This window comes from Centroberyx gerrardi, chromosome 7 (genome assembly GCF_048128805.1).
Source record: "Centroberyx gerrardi isolate f3 chromosome 7, fCenGer3.hap1.cur.20231027, whole genome shotgun sequence".
Lineage (NCBI taxonomy): Eukaryota > Metazoa > Chordata > Actinopteri > Beryciformes > Berycidae > Centroberyx > Centroberyx gerrardi.
The window spans coordinates 25,848,771-25,869,526 of record NC_136003.1 but is presented as its reverse complement, the minus strand read 5'-3'; the positions used below and the strand labels follow the sequence as shown (position 1 = coordinate 25,869,526).

General features: G+C 42.5%; 2 protein-coding genes across 2 annotated transcripts; one reads left to right on the top strand and one right to left on the bottom strand.

The window, feature by feature from the left end:
• Window positions 1-471: 471 nt before the first annotated feature.
• Window positions 472-7,766, bottom strand: LOC139922125 (GTPase IMAP family member 8). The gene is made up of 6 exons (XM_078284524.1): window positions 7,742-7,766; window positions 6,244-6,939; window positions 3,984-3,988; window positions 2,886-3,588; window positions 2,006-2,683; window positions 472-1,253 (listed from the first exon to the last, which is right to left on the bottom strand). Exons 1-6 carry the CDS (start codon window positions 7,764-7,766, stop codon window positions 472-474), a joined length of 2,889 nt encoding a protein of 962 aa, XP_078140650.1.
• Window positions 7,767-9,429: 1,663 nt separating this feature from the next.
• On the top strand, window positions 9,430-11,425 carry LOC139922135 (migration and invasion enhancer 1-like). The gene is made up of 4 exons (XM_071912583.2): window positions 9,430-9,511; window positions 9,829-9,926; window positions 10,121-10,197; window positions 10,312-11,425. Exons 1-4 carry the CDS (start codon window positions 9,483-9,485, stop codon window positions 10,393-10,395), a joined length of 288 nt encoding a protein of 95 aa, XP_071768684.1. The 5' UTR covers window positions 9,430-9,482; the 3' UTR covers window positions 10,396-11,425.
• The last annotated feature ends 9,331 nt before the right edge of the window (window positions 11,426-20,756 follow it).

Sequence of the window (20,756 nt, the reverse complement as noted above, 5' to 3'; positions counted from 1 at the left end):
TTGCTCTTTCATCTGCACTTGGGTCCTGTGTCTTCTCTGTTCGATCATAACAAAACAGACATTCCCTGCTGCTGAGTCTCTGTTTTGAAGAAGTGTTACATCGGAGGTAAGACTATTCCATTATTCTTCCAAGTCAGTTTCCATTCTTCTGTGTGTCATACTGTGACCGTCCGTGAAATCCACTTTAAGTCGTTTCAAGATTTAAAAAAAGAAAAAAAAAACAGGAGTCTGATTCAGTGGAACAAGCGTTATATGCATAGTGCCTTCTTATCCAAGAGTTCCCCCTTGTGGAGAAATACTGGAACAAACATCTAGACCTCCCTTGGTCAAAGAATGAATGTTTAACTCATTCTTGACTTAAAAGTAGTGGATAATGCATATTTGTTTATGTTTGCGCTGAAAAACAACAATGTGAAAATAAGGATTTACTCCATCTAATTTGCTCCATCTTTGATTCTCGATTCTCTTGTATCAGCAGGCATTATTGGGGTCCTGTTCCTCATTGTTTTTGCCTCTGAGGTCCTGTATGGCCTTCCAGCTGTGCTCCAGACTCTGCCTCAGCTCTGCTAGATCCCCCTGGATCTCCTCCAGGAGGTCCAGCTTGGATAGCTTCCTGTCAATGGATGATAGCACTTCCTGTCCGGGCTCAGCCTCCTGCTCTGGGACGTCGCCGGCGGGACAGTCGGGTTCAGCCGTCTGAAACAAACCCATGGCTCGCTCCCACACCATCTCAAAGTAGGAGTCGATGAAGGCCTCCAGTTCCTCCAAGTTGCTGTCCCCCCATTGGTCGATCAGCGCCTGCAGGCCTCCCGACTCGGTGAGCCTCCTAAGAGTCCTCTCTCTCAGCGCGGGACGGCAGAGGGAACGCACATCGGAGACATCCTCATGTTCCTCCACCAGCATCCTGTGTTGTGTTTGAGGTAAAACCAAGACCACCGCTTGGTGTGTGGGAGAGAACGGACGCACTCTGCTTTTACCATTTAGTGTCCCGTGGCTGTGAGGTTGACCGGTAGGGAACCAGTCCGGGAGATTTACCACTACGGTCTGTCTGCGTCCCACAGCCCGCCTCAGCCCCTCAGGACCAGAGAGCAGAGAGGCTACGCTGGACATGAAGCCGTCTCTGTCCAGGATGCTGAGGCCTGATGCTGTCCTGCCTCCTGTTGTGCCTGGTAGTGCCACCATCTGACCACAGGCACCCGGGCCTTCTGGGTAGTCTAGTGGTGGAAGATTAGCCGAACTGGCTGCCTCACTCACTGTAAAGGAAATAATAACATTGGTGTGATTGCATGTGGGCAACAATGATTACAAGTTCAACTCACAATGAAATTAAAAATGACTTTTTCACCTTGTTAGCTAATTTTCCATGTCATCATATTCACCTATTTAACAATATATACCAAAAGTATTACAATATATATTTTTATATTTATATATTCAAAACACCATTCATTTTCCTTCCTGGAAAATGGTGTATTTTTAGTGGTAACGTCATGGTGTACCATAAAAATTCCAACCAATAATATCACAGATTTTTATCACCTCTCTGCCCTTCCCATCATATAAAACTGCTTTACTCTCCCAAACAGATACTGCTGTCCCATCGGTTTACACCTGTTGGCCACTTTCTTTTTTTGTGACCAATTCTTTATTGTGATATTTTTACAGGGTGATTAGACATTGTTACATACATTGTCATTTAATTTAGTATGCAACATCAATTTGCCCTCTTCCCCCTCCCCTCATCCCATCATCCATAAACAACATAAATACAGAAAATATATATACATACATACATAAATATATACATTCTGATGGCTACAATCTGACTTGACAATCTAGTACCAGTAACCACTTTTGAATGATCCCTCCCCACATTATGCCCCGCCCCAACATCCTGTTTCAAGGGGTAAGATGCTCTAAAAGTGCTATTTCTTTACAACTTTCAGTCCAGAGTGTATTGTCTGGTGTGGAATAACCTTCTCATTCGTGCATTAGCTATACTTACAGTCATGGTACAGCTGATATCTGTGTCTTCTGAGCACCTTTAAGTCCTCTTTACACTGTGTCGCTCCATCCAGCCGCAGCTCACCTGCCAAAGTAATCCCCTCCCCCATCTGATTCCCTCTCTGGAGAATAGCCAGCCTTTCTTCCACCAGCATCTCCTCTATCTGGTCCAGTAGCTCATTAACCTGGGCTCCATCCACCCGGTTTTTATTGTCCAGAACACTGTATCTGTTCCCACACCGCTCAACAAGCCTCTGCAGCGGGCCTCCCTCGCTCTCAATGCGTTGCTCTATGCTTGTGTCGCCCAGCCAATCCCCGTAGCTAAACAGGACCAAAGCTCTGCCCCATGCTTCGTCTCCTAACGTCTCCAGCTGTTTCTCCGTGGCTTCCCTGTGAGCCTGGGAGAATGAGGAGCTCACATTGACGACCAGGAGGACGGCGGTAAGCCTGCAGGCTGAAGGAGTCATCAGGAGGTCAGAGGTCACTGACAGGCAGCCCGGCGTGTCCAGCACTGCCACCGCCTTACCGCTGACTTTGCCTCGTTTTTCTGTACAAGAACTGGTTGGGCTTTCTGTATCAAACCGCTCTCTGCCCAGGATGCGGTTTCCACAGGAGCTCTTGCCTGTGTTTCTGGCGCCCACCAGAACTATCCTCAGCTCTGGGAGAGGGTTGAGCTTCTCTGTTAGAAACAAATGTTCCACAAATCTGTTAGTAAGACAATGAGCAATAAAGTCCTTCTGGTCCTTCTATGACAAAAAACTAAACAGACATCAACTGAACATCTTGTGACCTAGCAGAATTAAATATTCTTTATTAGTACATGTGTAAAACAAGATCACACTGACATTGTTTGTCACTTTTAAATGTGTTCTCTGACTCACCCAACTGAGACCTCGCCATCTGTCTTTGTTTCTCCTTCATCATCAGTCTCTGCTCCGCTCTGCCCTTCTCTGTCCTCATCCTCTCCTCCAGCTGTTGGATTTCACTCCCCTCAGTTTCATGATGCCAGCCACTATTTCCAGCCACCGTTTCCTCTATCTTCCCCATCAGTTCTCTGACCTGAAATCCGTCCCCTTTAGTTTTATTGTTGAGAACGTGATACCTGTTGCCGCACTTTTCAACGAGCCATCGCAGAGGCTCTCCCTCGCTCTCAATGTATTGCTCAATAGGTGTCTCTCCCAGCCAGTCGCCAAAAGTAAACAGAAGGATGACGTGAGTCCAGATTTGCGGACTGATCAGCTCCAGGTGCTCCTGCGCGGCTCTCCTGTAGGTTTCGGTGAACGCTCTGTCCACACGAATGACCAGCAGCACGGCATGGGGCCCCGGGGGGCAGAGAGACGGACTGAGCGCTATCTCCCTCCGGTCGAACACGGGACTCTCTTTGCTGAAGTAGTTCATCCACCAGCCGGGTGTGTCCACCACAGTAACCCGTCTCCCAAACACAGATGCTTTCCCAATCAGGCACTGGGCTGTTCTCCTGAGTCCCAGGCTTCCCTCTCTGCCCAAGATCGTGTTCACTGCTGAACTCTTCCCAGAGCCTTTAGCTCCAGCCAGCACAATCCTGATATCAGAGAGGAGGCGCAACTTCTCTGTGGGAATAAAAGTGGGAATAGAGGTTGAGGAGGGAGGAATATTTTGATAGGTAAATTAATAATCTGTGACATTTTCATATAAATAAATGTCCATTTTGCAACTCTCTATCACCGATTGATATAATAAAACAGTAATTCAACCTATATCCAGTTCATTAAAGCTTTTACATTTGCTGTTCTAAACACCCGATGTCTGGTAGGTCTTTCCTGGGAAAAATCCTCTGGTGCACAGGAAGTGATGCGTTTTCCTTTTATGGTTTGTTTGGAATAAATAGAAGAAGGACTAGGTAGTTAGCATGAACAGACAAAGAAAGGGTTAGGGCTAGGGTTAGACCCTAACCCTAACCCCAGGGCCAGATTAACCAACCACAGGGCCCCTGGGCACACATGTCCTATTGGGCCCCCCACCTCTCGGTACACACAAACAATACAAACGTAAACCTTTTACAGGTTCAAAGTAATCTGAAACTCAGATTTAGCTATTACGAACTGCCATTCCTTCTATCTAGAGCTCGCTCATTCAATTTGAGAGTGATAACATTTGTCCAACCCCAAGGCAAGCTTTAGTTCCTAGTTGTAGGTGGTGGGGATTCATATACATGTATTATTTTTTATTGATTTTCTGAACTCAGCCACACAATTTCGAGTTGTTCGCCGCTTTCATCCCGGTGCAGCTGGACCGGTTGGAGGCTTGGCGGCGTGTTTATGCTTCAAGGCTGTTAGACAACATTTAGGCCTATATCACACACACACACACACACACACCTACACACGCACCTACACACACATACACACACACACACACCTACCTAAGAAGCATGTGACATCCAATTGCACATAAATTTTGACTTATTCTACATCCATCCATCTTGAAAAGTTTGACTTGTAAATGCATGCATCTACAAGCCTACTCCAAATAGAAATAAAGTTCTACGTAATAGGCTAAATATCATTTAAAATAATCCAAACTAATTTTGGGCATTCAATTGGAACCAATCAGAACACGGCTTCGCTTCGCCATTCTAACCGATTATGAAATCATTGGATGGAGCTGGACTGTGCTCTACCAATCAGAGCCTGTCTCAGCTGCACTGATGAGATCGCAATCAGAATTCTGACATGTTTGGTCGCAGCAGCCCAGGACATAAAAGGCCTCGCTTGAGGTCTTGAGCTTCAGACCTTACCACGGTAAGGTCTGCTCCCCTGGGCGCTGGTACAGCTGATGCTTGGACCGCGGCAAGAAGCTCTCTTTGGGAACCTTTGGGAGACTTTGTCTTTATTTTTTTTTTCTAGTTCATTTTGATAGTTTGGACCAGGTGGCGTGGCGGCTAGCGAACGCGGTCGTTAAAGGGTGGTGGTCGGTACGAAGAGGCGCCGTTCGCATCCCACTGAAACCAACCTGCCAGCTGCTCCAAAGGTGCGGTCTGGCAGTTAGCGATGGCGGTTCGTTGAAGATGTGGTGGTTGGTACGAACAGACGCTGAAGCTAGCCTGCCAGCCAGGGGCCTACAAAAGGTGGTCTGGCAGTCGCGATTGAGCTGCGCTTCACGTCCCGCTGACCTGCCAGCCGCTCTAAAGGAGTGGTCCGGTGGTTAGCGATGCGGTTCGTTGAAGAGCTGGTGGTTGGTACAAAGAGATGCAAACCCGCCACCCAGTCCAAACTATCAAAATTAACTAGAAAAAAAACAAAAACTAATAAAAGTAGGTTCACCAGCTACTTTTCCTGAATTTCCCCAAGGGCATTAATGCTATCTTATCTTATCTTATCTTATCTTATCTTATCTTATCTTATCTTATAGGGTTGTAGGCCCTTGTCAAAGTCCACAGTAAGAGCTTTACCAGGGGCTCCAGGGAATGTGCTGGGTAGTGCTGCTGCAGCAGTATTTTAAGCCAGGTGGTATTAGTCAGTAGTGGCAAGCAACAACACTGCTGCTGCTGCTGCTGCTGCTGCTGCTGCTACTACTACAGCTGCTGCAGCAGTCTAGGCCTAGTAGTGGTAGTTCCAGTAGTTCTCATTACAGATATCCTAAATATTTAGCATTTTGGCTGTATGTAATGAGAGACATTGTAAATTAGCATTTAAGATATCTCTCATTACATTATGACCAACGGAAATGCTAATTTAAGATATCTCTAATTACATTATGACTAGTCAAAATGCTAATTTAAGATATCTCTAATTATATTATGACTAGTCAAAATGCTAATTTAAGATATCTTTTATTACATTATGACTAGTCAAAATGCTACAGGTATCAAACACAAGGCAGAGTCCAGTTTGGGATGAGGTCGGAATATGATTGGCATGCTTGGTGATTGATGACATACCGGTATGTGGTTTCGATAGTGAATGTCCCGTATCACAAACAAACTGAATGAGATTGAAAATGAGATCCATTTTGTTTTGTATTGCCCACATTACCACGATTTAAGAATGAGACTGTTTAATAAAGTGGAGCTAACCCATCTACAGAAACTCAAACTTCATCAACAGGAAATCAAAGAAAAAGACGTCACAGTACTGGACACACTGTTTGATTGACAGGTGTTTGATTGTTTGATTGACAACAAAAAAAAACAGGATTTCACAGATTTCCACTTCAATGGCCAAACTAAGCAACACATTTCACGGATCATAATGAACGTACCTTGCAGGAGTGACCTCTGTCTTTTCATCTTCATAAACCTCTGCTGAGCTCTTCCCTCCGCCGTTCTCTTCTTCTCTGCAATCGCCTGTAAAACGCTCTCCTGCATTTCAAAAGGCCTGTTTCCATTTTCTGTGACGAGTGCCTGTATCTTCTCCAGCAGCTCCGTCACCTGAGTACCTGCGACATCACTCCTTAAGGTAACACTGTGACACCTGTGGTCGCACTTCTCACTGAGCCACCGGAGGGCCTCCCCGCCTCTCTTCACATGCTCTTCCACACTCGTGCCTTCGGGCCGGCCAACAGAGGTGAAGACGACAACGCAGTGGCCCCACACCCTCTCACCCAGCAGGGCCAGGTGCTCCTCCACAGCCCTCCGACGCTTTCCTGAGAAGAACGAGCTCGCCTTGACTGCAATCAGGAAAACGTGCGGGCCCGGTTGGCACAGGGAGACGCTGCCCACGATCTCCCTCTTGACCAGCTCGCATGTGTCCTGGGCGCTGAAGTCGCACCACCAGCCGGGCGCGTCCACCACCATGAGCCGCCGCCCGGCCGCCACGCCCACCCTCCGGGAGCAGGTGGTCCGCTCCCTGGTGACGAACTCCTCTCTGCCCAGGATAACGTTCCCCACGCAGCTCTTTCCAGAGTTTCTGCCACCAAGAAGGACAATTTTTAAGTGAGACCTACAGCAACCGTCCCCTATCAGAGAAAAACAGAAACAGGAAAAGAGGAAAATAGAGAGATGGGTTACTCTTGGATGTTAAAGCTTGTGTTATGTTGCCTAGAGAATCTAATTTCTATAATGGGTTGCTGTATTCCCATGCATATTTGAATAAGGATGATATGAGATGCACACACACCTTGATCAAATAACAACCAAGCTGTACAAGACATTAGTCACATATGATATTATGATAGCACACATTGGAATCAAGAAGTTAAGCTGTAATATAATGATGAGTTTCTGATGTGATGGCATTTCTACAAATTGATGCTCCAGGTTGTTATGGTGCCACTGTGTTATACCAGACTAGAATGACAAATGATACACAGGCTTGAAAATGACAGATTAGTACATTGAGCTGGTATTGTTTTGGCTACATAATGTAATTTGAACATATTATGACAACAGCCTTCAGTCGCAGAGTTTACAAAGTGCTTTAACAATCACATGAGAGCAAACATCATCCTTCTAAAATAAATTCAATTCAGTAAAACAACAAGGTGTGACAAGGAGAAAAGATAAGAACAGAGGATAAAAACAATATGATAGTGAAAAACATAATAGGATAAAAGATAACATAAAAAGCAAGTCTACTGAATTAAACGCTAAGAAGAGGCTTTACAGATGACACAAATTCTGCTTGGCATAACCTTGAAAAAATTCATAATTAGGATGGATTCATAGCCTCATAATAGATGCTAAAGCTGCCAAACTCAGCACTGATATCACATAACACAGTATTGCTGCTGATATAAGATGTGAGAAAAGACGACTTACATGTTGACAGTTCTCTGGCAGCCATCTCACATTCTGTATCTTCTATAAGAGCAAGCAAGTAGATTTTTAAACCAATTATAGTTTGTTCACATGCCAAGTCCGTCCTCAGCTACTGCTTTCAGGTTCCTCGTGACACAAGAAGGTTGCTTGAAGCTTTGTGAAGCTTGCTCATAAAGGAGTGGTGGATAATGTGAGTGTTTTATGTGTTTATGAGTCTGAAGGTTGTCTGTAATGAGTAATCAGAGACACACATGAAGTGGACATACACTCTGACAGCAAAGAGCCACACCTCTCAGTAGCAGGTCTACAGTCCATTCTTAAAGAGAAACAAGATAGTGTGCCGTATTCATGTTTTTTATCATTTACCAAACACAGTAAGCAGTTAAGAGAGATGCAGCTCTTTTTATCCATGTACCACTGAGGATTAGCTTGTTGTACCTAATGAGTCTAGAATTATGGGACATTGGGCATGAAAAAATAGAAAAATAGAATAAACCAACATGCAAACTAGGAGGGAGATGTCTGCAGGTCTATATTAAAAATTGTAACCCCTAACCCTGACAGTATGCTCACCATGCTCACTTCACTGAGCTACAGGGACACAAAATTACAACAGATCTACCCCGAAAGTGTCTCAAAGGAGCATAGAGTTAATTTGCTTTAATCAAAATCTTAATGGCCTGAATATTACATAGCAGCTAATGTGGGGTGAAACTCGTGAGTTGAGCGAGTGAATGAGCGAGGCAGAAGTAGCCTAGGCCAGTGATTCTCAACCTTTTTCATATCAAGGACCCCTTATTTAGTACACATTAAGGCCACAAACCCCCATTTGATGAGATTTTGTCTCTCGCACGCAAATCTGAGAATATTTTTATTGTTAGATATGATTTTGTCCAGAATTCCATGGCTATCTGTATTGTAGGTAGAGAGATAACAGTGAAGCTATGACCAAAATAGTCATTCTTCTACATTCTCTAATTGTGTTAACTTCTTGTAAGTGAAATAATGGTGAAGTTTAACAATTCATCAATTTGCTGGGGACCCCCTGGAACCCCCGCAAGGACCCCTGGTGGTCCCCGGACCCCACGTTGAGAACCACTGGCCTAGGCCACAGCAGAGAGGGAGTAGGCCCCAAACATTATTGGAATGCGGCCATGCCAGTGTTTTCGTCCTGCTGCCTACTAGCGCCAAGTTAGAAAAAAAAATATGAAAATAACACTTCCTGTTATATATTTCAAAATAAAACAATTATGGCAGACCAGACGAACGTGGACTGCAACTGTTTTATGAGAAATACAAAGTTCATGTTCCAAAATAAAAATAAAGAATATATTTAAGAGAAATATGTAATACTTCTTTTTTTTTTTTTTTTTCAAATGCCCTTTTCACGGCATGTAGCCATATTAACCTAAGTTGCCAAATATATAGGACTACCAAAAATACACATAGAAAGACTTATTCACAAAACATATAATGTACAGCTTGGATGGATATCTACTATTTTGATAAAGTTAAACCCATAGCCGTGACACACCTGTTCCTAAAGGCTATATCGAGAGTCCCTGTACTGAGTGGCTATTTTTAAGCATTTATTTTGAAGACAGATCGCCTTGCTTCCGATTTTCTTCTAGATAAATGCTGCTGACTTGACAGGACTCTGGTGCTTCACGCTCCGCCCATTTCCGTGAGTTGCGTGTTGCACAAGCAGCTGAATACTCGATACACAACCAGAGTATCAACAATGGGTGTGCAAGTCAAAGTCGAATACTGGTAGCTATATCTTTCATTATATTCGTTATATTGCATTCATCTAGTTCTTTTTGAATGAGCTTCAGCTCTTTCTGTGGTTGTATCAGTCTTAGAAACCTTAGTTAAAGTTAGTCCTTAACTTGGATAACAATTAGCTAGCGTTAGCTGACTAGCTAACAGGCTAGCTAAGCTAAGCTAGTACTGACAGTCTTTGTTTTATGTGACTGTCCAGTACTGGTAGCAACCCAGATAACGCAAGATAACGTTATATATCCTGCAATAATTTGCTTGAAAATGATCAATATCTAACAGATATTCAATTCTTGTGTCTGTTTCAGTGGCGGATGAGGGTACGAGCCCCGCTATCGGGAGCTCGCGGGGGTTGTCACCGCTGAGTTCCCCGATGCGGAGGTGTCAGGCTTCGTAGGAAGGCAAAGTAAGTATCGTTACAGCAGAAATCATGTCTACACACAACATTTTATTTGTCCGATATAGTAATGTTGGACTTTCAACATAGACCTGAAGGTTGGATCTCCCCTCCATGTTTTTCTAGTGTAACGTTATGTGTGCAAGGTGCTCATTCCAGTGAGTGTGGAGGTAATGCTAATCTTACACTCTCTCAATGTGCAGGCAGTTTTGAGATTGAAATCAATGGACAGCTGGTCTTCTCCAAGTTTGAGACAAGTGGCTTCCCATATGAGGAGGACGTGAGTAGCCTACACCTTCTTTCACACTCACTCACACATGTGTGTATATATAAAGAGTAAGTTATACCACAGACAATTTCTGATGCATGTGCTTTTGGTCTCTGCCTGCCGCAGATCTTGGATGCAATCCAGAAAGCCCACGATGGGAAACCTGTGCAGAAGATCACCAAAAGTCGTGCGCCTTGTGTCATCATGTAAATGTCCCTCCCTCCTGCTTTAACACCCTGCGTACCAGCGGCATCAAGAAAGGCCAGTGCAGTCGCCTACTGCCACCGTCACGTCCGGTCTAACCCGCCCCCTGCCAATGTGGGCTGGGGAAAGACCTGGCTCTGTTCTCAACACACCAACAGAGACACACTGACACCACTGGCCACTGCCTCTGATACAGAGATCTATCCCTAGACTGTTGTGCCGTCTGTCTCCCCTCTCCGCTCCCATTATGGTGCTCCAGGCTGTTAATGATTACTTTAGCCTAAAAAGTGTAAGGTTATGGTATGATGAACCCAGACCTGGAGTCTCCCTCTTGTTATAGGAGCAGAGACCGGGAGAAGACCTTGCAGAAGGGTTGGAGGGAAGCTGTTGTATTATATAAGCCTCATTGCCTGGCAGATTGTAACTGCCTGAGTGTTTGTTGTGGGTTTTTATTTGAATTCTTCCTTCTTTGGTGAATTGACATGCAATGATCAGTTTTCATTGAATGCAAAGGACAGTATAAAGTAGTTGCATATCATTTAAAAGCTTAAAGGGAAGCTCTTTGTTTTTGCCTCTTTACCCTTCTAAGCCGAATAATGTAAATCACGTTCCTGTAATTTGATAACCTTTTCAAATACTCTGATTACTGTATGGGTTCTGGCCAGTCATGTCATAGAAGTTTGTGGTATAAACAAATGCTGAACTGAATTACCTGTAGTTTTCTTGTTATTTCGAGCATAAGTCAAATTCCAACAGCCAAACTCCATTAAAATGATTTGCTGTGATGCTGCCATTCTGCTCAGGAGTTCAGCTAATTATTTTTGTTGGATTTTCTAACTGCCCACTCTCTGAATCTGTGGTACTGCTGCCAAGGCTTTTCTGACTGGCTTCCCTGCAAGTCAACCTGGTCGGGTACGAGAGCGATCATTAGTGGCTCACACTAATTACATGTCAACTCATTTTACATAAATCATCTCATTGTTAACTCAAAGAAGTCAAAGCTCTAGTCTTTAAATAAAGGTAATGGTTTATTGTTGTTGGGTGTTTTTTATCATTTTGTTATGTCAGACAGGTTATTTGTTATGAATATACTGCACAGGCAATGATGATCACTCCAGTTACATGCAGACTCTTTATAGGGAGTTATCAGTCCTCTTGGGGACTGGTGAAAGACAAGTGATGCTGGAGTCTTGAGTACACAAGCCTTTTGGGTCTCTTTTATCTAGCCTTATCTTCCTTAGCTGCTCTGCGTGTCTAAAATCTGACAGTATCTAATTCATAACGTGAAGTGTGTTGTGGTTGGGGGGTTGTGATGTGCTTCTTCAACAGAAAGCTGCTCCTTAGGGTGGCATGTACCCTCTGTTGAAGTCATTAGTCTCTTCATAATGCTCACGTTTAGCAGTGCCGGGTGATTTCACTGCACAGTCAAGCTTCTCCACCACTCTCCTATGTTACCACAGCCTGAAGTGAAGAAACTTGAACAGCAGCAACTGCATCTGCATCGATTGCTATGAGTTGTGACTTGTGGCTTCCTAACACTTACAGCATTTGTCTATTTGGAACTATGGATAGGCATGATTCATTGATCTTCCAATGAATCAAAATGGACATTTAACTCAAATTTTAATCTTCAGTTGTTCAATAACTTGTCAGATCATGTATTAACTCTTGTTGAATGTGTTTCTAATTCCAAACTGGGGAAACCAACACGATAGACAGAACAATTATATAGACTATCTCCTGAAAACCAAGGTGAAGTTCTGTAGAGGGGAAGAAAAGCCATTTAAAATGGACAATAATCAACCAGAGTTGATGCATTAACAGGTGGAGCTGGCAGAGGAAACCAGTTTCATATGCCTGTTTAATTTTCTACAGGGCTGTTCGCAGTTTACGTGTGTTGAGATGAAGCCATCAGGTGTGGCTGCTGCGTGGCTTTTCTTGTTTTTTTTTTTGGCGTAATGGAATTGAAACCATCTCAGAGGTTCCAAAGGCCGCCAACACAGCTTTCAAAAGCTGTGTTGACAGTTTTATGGTGGAATGGTGAGAAACCAGACAGACCTGACGCTACGAGAGCTGAACAGACTTACAGACCTTTAAAACAAAGATTAAGTGAACTGATGATCGACTGAGGAATGTGAAACTTTTTGAGGGAACATCTCTTGCCCTCGTCCCTCCACAGTAAGGTCAGAGGTCAGAAGACAGTCTTGCTCAAGGAAACCTCAGCAGGGCAGATGCTTGTTGTCACCCCCCCCACACACACACACACACACACACACACACACACAAGGGACTACTGGGTAAACTTGAGTGACTGGTCTTGACATGTTGGATATCTTTCTTTATGTTGTTTTTTGTTTCAAACCCCCTCTGATTAGAAATTTGATATTATCTGCCTTTACTGCTCTACCTGTCTAAACTGTGTCCATACTAAGAAACAATATCCATTTCCTAATTCAGGATATGTGAACCAGTGATGGGGGTTTATGATGTGCACTCTCAACATAAAATTGTACATCTGTTTGAGTTCTCAAACTGCCATTACAGTCTCCGCTCATAAATTTTACACCCTGTTTTTGCATGATGTGGATTCAAGATAGAACGGCGTCTTCTTCTTCTTCTACTGAAAGGAATCATTTTTATCGTCTGTTTTTGACTGATGTTGTTTTCAGCATAGCCAGACGACAGCTACACCTTAGTTGAATTATTCATCTCTGTTTGTGTTCAGTCATTGTTATCTAAAATGTTAAAAAAAAAAAAAAAAAAAGGCAATGGACCCCCCTATCAGAAGCTCACGAAAGCTACAACAGCAGAAGTCTCTGAAGGTATCAGGCTTTGCAGGAAGATAGTATGATATGAGCATGCATTGTGAAATGAGACTTTGTGCCCTTTATACTTTTTCCTTTCCTTGTAAAATAACGAATTCCAGGCAGATCTCCCTCGTTCTGAGTGATCTATGATGATAGTGGTAATGTGTTATATATTCATACTGTCCTTTCCACAGGGGGCTTTGACAGCCACAATAAATGGGCAGATGTCTTTTTCCTGAAACAGCAGGCTTCCCATATGACGGTGATGTGAGTAGATTTCCCTTACCAAGTAGTTTTTTTTAAGAGCAGTGGAATAAATTGTACGGTTATGAATCTACAAAACCTACTCTTATATAACTTATGTTACGTAAAACAGCACAGGTATTTCTCCTTGACTCCAAAGCCCTGAATTCTTGTTTCTCTGAATGACCTTTTCCTTTTGTAGTCGTAATATATTTGCTAAAACAAACTCCAAATGTTAATTATCTTTCTTTCCATGATTTATCAAGCTGTGGCTGAGATAAGAGACATATTTTGCCTTGCAAGCCAATGTAATAAGCATTTATGTGGTACCCATTCATGCAATATTTAATTAAAGTCATTGGTTACTCACCATTTTTGACACATTATTTGATGATACTGATTATTCTCCCCACCCCAGTGACAAAAATACAACTCTGTACCTTATTTTCTGAGAGTGTCAAGTTTCTGTCTTTGTCTTTCTGTCTGTTGTTCTTTTGCAAACAATGTGTGACTGTGTGACTGGATTTCAATACAGCTGCTAAACTCACTCTTCATTCTGCTTGCAGATGCTTTTGAAACCAACTGGAATGTCACAAATCTGAAATAATCTTTTGGCTGTGACACCGGCTGAGAAACTGGAAGAACTACACTCAATCTCTGCAAAGTTGCTCTCTTTTTGCCATGTTCAGAATTGTTGACACTAGGGGGCGACAAAGCCTACCTTCTTCAGTATTAGGCCTCTGGCATCCCCTATAGCTCAAATAAGGCATTGTAGTACTGCAGTTACGTAGAGATATAATTCAAATGAATAAATAAATATGTTTATTTGTGTTGGTATTTTCTGCTGTATCAATTTTTTTTTAAGTTGGCCCAGATTGGTTGTGAGTCGGCATGTCCGGGTTCAGTGAATGCTGAACACACAAACTGGATTTAGCAAATGGAAATAGAAAAAAAATGAAATTGGCTGATCTCATCTTCTCATCAGTCAAATTATGATCACATTCAGTCTATTAAGAATGAGCATGAATGAGCATTCTCACTTCAATAATTGTACTACTGATTAAAATGTCCTTTTCAATTGGCTGAAGCGAAGTTACATTGACCTATAGCCACGGTGTTTGATACGGTGTTGATAGCCTCTTTATAATGGAGCAGAGTCTGTGTGGTTAAGTGCACAAACTGTGACTAGGTGGGTCTTTGGTGTTGGCTCTGGCTCCCAGTGATAATTCATGCCAGCCTGCTTGCTCTAAAGCTGATAGAGCCCATCTGTGTCTCCAGTCCTCCAGGGAGAAGCTTGAAAATGTAGCCAGTTGAATTTGGTGTATTGACATTGGTTAACAATGACATTTTAATGTCAACTTCGACCTAATTAACCTCAGATGATCAACTACAAATATTGGCTGTTTTGTCATGATGTATTCCAGCAATTGCCAAATAGATTTCCTTCTCATCATTTCTATATCTTTTTTTCTAGTTGCAGTTTCTTGCTAATTAGTTGATTAGCATGCATCATCACCTCCAGAGCATCTCATCTGTATAAAGAACTAAAGTCACACTGGTTGTCCTCAGCGTTTGTGTGCCTCTTGTTCACATAATCAAGATGTTTTAGGTTCTTTCCATTCTGCCCCTCTCAAATTGAAGTGTTATGTAATTTTGTTATGTAATAATGTAGTTTGAAACTAGGTGGTATAATAAGGTACTGTACTTTTTTTTTGTACCTCAATTTTTGTCTGTTTATAAATGGTTCAAATCTTAAGTATGATGCTTTGCATTAGTGAGTTACAGGTTATTTCACAATTTTCCTCTTGACCATGCTCATGCTTCACCACAAATAAAAATGGAGGGAGAAGATGAAGACTTACCTCTACTCACTCTGCCAGTGACTTATTCATGGAAATGTTGGAAACAAAAGTAAGAACAAATGGACAAATGGTTGGATAATGTAGCGAGTGCATCTGCAGTTTTATACCAGCACAGACTGCTGCATGTAGCTGTAGTTCTGCTGGTACATCCAGATTTGTATGAGGCACTTTTTCATACTCACTTAATGTATTTTATGTTCCTCATTACACATTTGCTGCATTTTATGTTCCTGATAATCCATTCACTGACTCTGGTGATATACTGTCTATATGTGTGTGGGGAGGTTAGATGTAAGTGTGCGTCTCAGTCTGCAGTCTGGTTCTTTACATTCCTTTAAATTCCCCAAATTGTATGTTAAAGCAGAAGTTTATGAAGATGTGCAGTAGGGTGGAATGCCTATATGATGCCAGGGAGTGTCTACATATTATGTTGAGATAATGCCAGTAAGCACCGCGCTGAGACACATGGGCACAGCAGATAGCTGACACAAAATAATGATAACAGGTCCGTGCCACAGTGCATTTAGCTGGGGCCCACTGCCCCTCACTATGTATATTTTCTCTTATGTGGTAAGTATCTTTGTGGCAGGTTTGCAGTACTTTTGTATGCGTTTGGCTTTTATTGTTTTTATATAAAAGACATTGAGTTCCTTGTATGAAATGTGCTGTGCATTGACTAATACTCACCCTATCCCCAAAACACACACACAAAGCATTTTTTCTTGACAATCTTTTTCCATTTAGTTTGAAAAATAGTGCCCATACCACAGATACAAATGCCTTTTGGTTTGTAATATGTATGCAATGTTGGTGCACTACACACTTACAATTATTTATTTAATTAACTTAAGTTAGTAGTTGTAGTAGTAGTAGTAGTAGTAGTAGTAGTAGTAGTAAGTAGTGACATGATATTTTCAGTTTTTAGAGACAGGCACAATTCTACATTGCTCCACAGTTTACATTACATTCACTGTGAATTTGGGAACATTACAGACACTAATCGACCAATTGAATCATTGAATAAAGTTGGTTCCTGCGGCTTGTCTGCAGCTTATGGGCTCAAATCAACATCCCACCATATTTCTCAATCCCCAATTACTGATCCTCCTAGATTGATTCAGCTTTTACGATGCCTCAGGTACAATGTGTGGTGCTGTACTGCATATTGATAAGCTTTGTAGCACACAGTTTTATTTCTGTAAAATCATTTTCAGAACCAGCAACAATATCGCTCTATAACTCTGTGTGGGAGCCATTTGTTACCTTTACCCATTCCACCAAAATAAAATAACCTCCACATCCTAAAGATCACATGTTACTCCAGCAGTCCTGCAACTCACTGTCCACCAGTATGACCAGCTGAGACTGGAGTATGTGATGTGATGAACACTCTGCAGCACAGAGCTGCCACACCTTCTGCTGTTCCATTAGGTTTCATAAAACCTGGTTGCAGTTGGTTCCTCATATCCAGTCGGTTCAAGATGCAGAATGCTAAACACGGTCTATCTGGTGGACCTCTCTGCTTTATTGACACGATTGCTTTAATGAACTGAAGAGTGATTTTGTGGCTATTTTTTGCACCTAATTATAATTTATTTCATAATAGCGCTAACAATTCAGAACAGGAAAATGTGAACAGCCAATAGGAACCTTTTATTTTTAATCTAGACTTGGACCAGCCAATAGGAAGCTCCTGTTTTTAATGTAGATTGTGGAGCAGCCAATAAGAAGAACCTCTTGTTTAAGAAAAACTGATAAAAACTACTTAATGCTGGAAATATTCCTCAGATTAAAGACACAAGTTTGCACAATTCTTTAGCATAAAAAGTTGCACCTAAGTTTCTTTCTACTGGCTTACAGTAACTAATTCATGATGAATCTATTTAATGGAGTTGGGTGGGCCGAAAAGGACAATTTCTGATTTGGTTTCATTACATTGTAGAAAATTCTGCAACATCAATCACTTTAAAAAACAGAGCACAACACAACATCACAAAACACACAATACTAGGCCTATGAGTCCAACAGTAATCCATCAGGTAATATTTATTCATATTAGAAATCAGCAGCAACAACAACAAAAGTAGCATATGTAATTTACTCACGGTATGATACACAAAATATCTATGAAACAAAGGAGAGATGGAGAGGAAAACAAAACAACAAATCATGCTCCCCTGACCTGGAAACTGTTTATCAACTGCAAACCGTTCTACTCTCTCGGGAATTCACCTCTTTCGTTCTGGTCAGTATTTACATACCGCCGCAGGCCTGTGTGCACGAGGCGCAGCAGCAGCTGGCAGAACAGATTACCAGTGTGGAACGGACCCAGACACCCTACTCATCATTTTAGGAGATTTTAATGGAACAAACCTGAGAGATGAACTTCCTAAATATAGACAGCACATCACTTGCACCACCACAATATGGTAAAAAAAAAAGTGCTACGCCTGTTAAAAGAGGGACCGATGCAGCCATTGAAGAACTACAGAGCTGATTTGACTGCATGGATTGGAATGTCTTTAGAGCCACTTCCAGCAACCTGGATGAATACACAGACACTGTGATTTCCTACATTAGCTTCTGTGAGAACAGCTGTATTCCTACAAAGACCAGGATTAAATACAACAACAACAACAACAACAACAACAACAACAACAACAAGCCACAGCTTGTTGTTCAGAGTTCACAGCTGAGCTGGCAAGGAAGAGGAGGCAGCATATAGGAGTGGAAATAAAATTCTCTTCAAGCAGGCCAAATACAGACTGGAAAAGAAAATCAAAACTGCCAAACGGGACTTCACTGCAAAGTTGGAAAACCAGTTTTCAGTTAACAACCCATCAGCAGTTTGGATGGGGCCTGCAGGACATCAAAAACTACAAAAGAAAAAAAATTGAAGTGTTATGTAATTTTGTAATGATGTAGTATGAAACTAGGTGGTATAATAAGGTACTGTACTTTTTTTTGTACTTCAATTTGTGTCTGTTTATACATGTTTCAAATCTGAAGTATGATGCTTTGCATTAATGAGTTACAGAAAAAAAAGAAACCCCCCACCCCACGGACAACCCCCATCTAGCAGAGGACCTGAACAGGTTTTACTGTAGGTTTGAAAGACCACAGCTTAACCTGGATCGCCTCGCCACCCCCCAGAATCCACACCTACCAGCAGTCCAGCCAAATTGTTTCCAGCCTGCACACCCTGCCCCCACCCCCCACCCTGCCCCGACCCCTCGCTTACCCAACAACCAATCCAAGTCACCCCTAGTCACCACCTCCCCCACTGCACTGATAATCAAGGAACAAGATGTCAGGAAGCTCCTTGATCGAGAGAAAGTGAGGAAAGCCCCCGGCCCGGACGGGGTCTCCCCCACTACAGACAAACTACTGGACCCGCTGCAGTTTGCCTACAGAGCAAACAGATCTAGATGATGCCATCAACATGGGTCTGCACATCCTGCTGCACCGTCTTGACTCTCCAGGGACATATGTCAGGGTCCTGTTTGTGGATTTTAGCTCCGCCTTTAACACAATCGTCCTGAGCTTCTCCACACCAAACTCCCAACTGTCCATGTCTGAACCCATCTGTAGATGGATTGCCAGCTTCCTCACAGACAGGCCACAGAAGGTCAGGTTGGGAAAATACACCAGCGGCTCCCTGACCCTCAGCACTGGAGCACCACAGGGGTGCATGCTCTCTCCTCTCCTCTACTCTCTCTACACCAATGACTGCACCTCCAGTGATCCCTCTGTAAAGTTCCTGAAGTTCGCTGACGACACGACAATGATCGGCCTCATCCGCAAAACAACGATGAGTCAGCATACAGACAGGACATTGAACAGTTGACTTCATGGTGCAGTAAAAACAACCTGGAGCTAAATGCCCTGAAGACTGTAGAGATGATAGTGGACTTTAGGAAAAGCCCCCCCCTCCCACTAACCGATCATCATCCAGAGCTCACCAGTCTCCATGACAGACTCCTTTAAGTTCCTAGGAACCACAATCTCCCAGAACTGAAATGGGAGAAACACATCAACACTGTCACAAAAAAGGCACAGCAGAGGATGTTTTTCCTCAGGCAACTGAGGAAATTCAACCTGCCAATGATGATGATGGTCCAGTTTTACACCGCCATCATCGAATCCATCCTCTCCTCCCTCTGGAAGGAGGTTCCGGACTGTAAAGACTCGAACCACCCGCCACTTCCCACATGCAATAAAGCTCCTAAATGGTTAATCGCTTCTACACTGCACCTTCCCCCCGCCCCGCCCCATCACTACCACACACCACTACCCCTCACTGTTATCTATTCATTTATTTGTTTATTTTATCCAACATAGTGCAATACTCAACAGTGCAATTACTTACAGTGCAATAACTATATTCTGTATTTGACTCAGATCTTATCTTTTACTTTTTATATACTGTTTTTATTGGTTTATATTGTGTTTTATTCTCTCTGTCTTTTAACAAAGTACACAAGCAACCACTAAGCTAATTTCCTTGTATGTGCAAATATACTTGGCCAATAAAAAAGGATTCTGAAGGGGATCACCTCATTAGTAATCACTCAAAGGCCTCCCATATATTTTCATAATGTTGCCTTCTGCCACAAGAGATGGCAATCAGTTTTTTTTCGAATCTTGCTGTATTCAAAACTAACTGTAGCTCATTCATTTGGGGAGGGCTCTCATCTTTCCAATGCCAAGTGTCACACCCCAATATCACACATGCAGGATTCTCAAAAATCTAATTAACAGTTTCATCACCAAAAAAAACATGGGAAATCATGTGCACTAGGCCTGTATGATTCTTAATACACCTCCAGCATTTATCTGCTTTAATTAGGCTTGCTTTGTATAACTTTAGAGGTGTCCAATAAATCCTATTTAATCCAGAACTTTATATCTGCAAGACATAGGTAAATATAACTGTGTCTCATCGACATAGCAGTTAAAATTTATGCTATATACTTTGTTTGTCCAAGTGGAAGCATGTAAATCAAGAATAAGATGGGGCCCAAGACTGAACCCTGCAGGACTCCACAAGTAATGTCTGCTGAGGAAGAGTTGTCTTGTCAGTGAAAACGTTCACAGCTTTATCCCGGAGACTAACCCAGTTTTAAGTGATCTAATAAAATGGTACGGTCTAAGGTATCAAAGGCTGCACTGAAATCTAAAAGAATTAAAATTAAACATTTCTCTGCATCTGCTGCTAAAAGATCATTGGAGGAGAGCAGTCTCTGTGCTATGAAGCGCTCTAAAATCAGACTGGAATTTCTACACCTGGAGTCTTATCCTTTACTGTTTTAGTTTGAGTATTTTCAAAATTCTTCAAGCTTTTCAGGGGAGGCTCCAATATAGCAACAAGAAAAGAGGCTGAATCAATGACACTGAAAAAAAAAAAACAGCTTGCGTTGTCACTATGTCCACAAAGTTATTCTTCAATTCATTG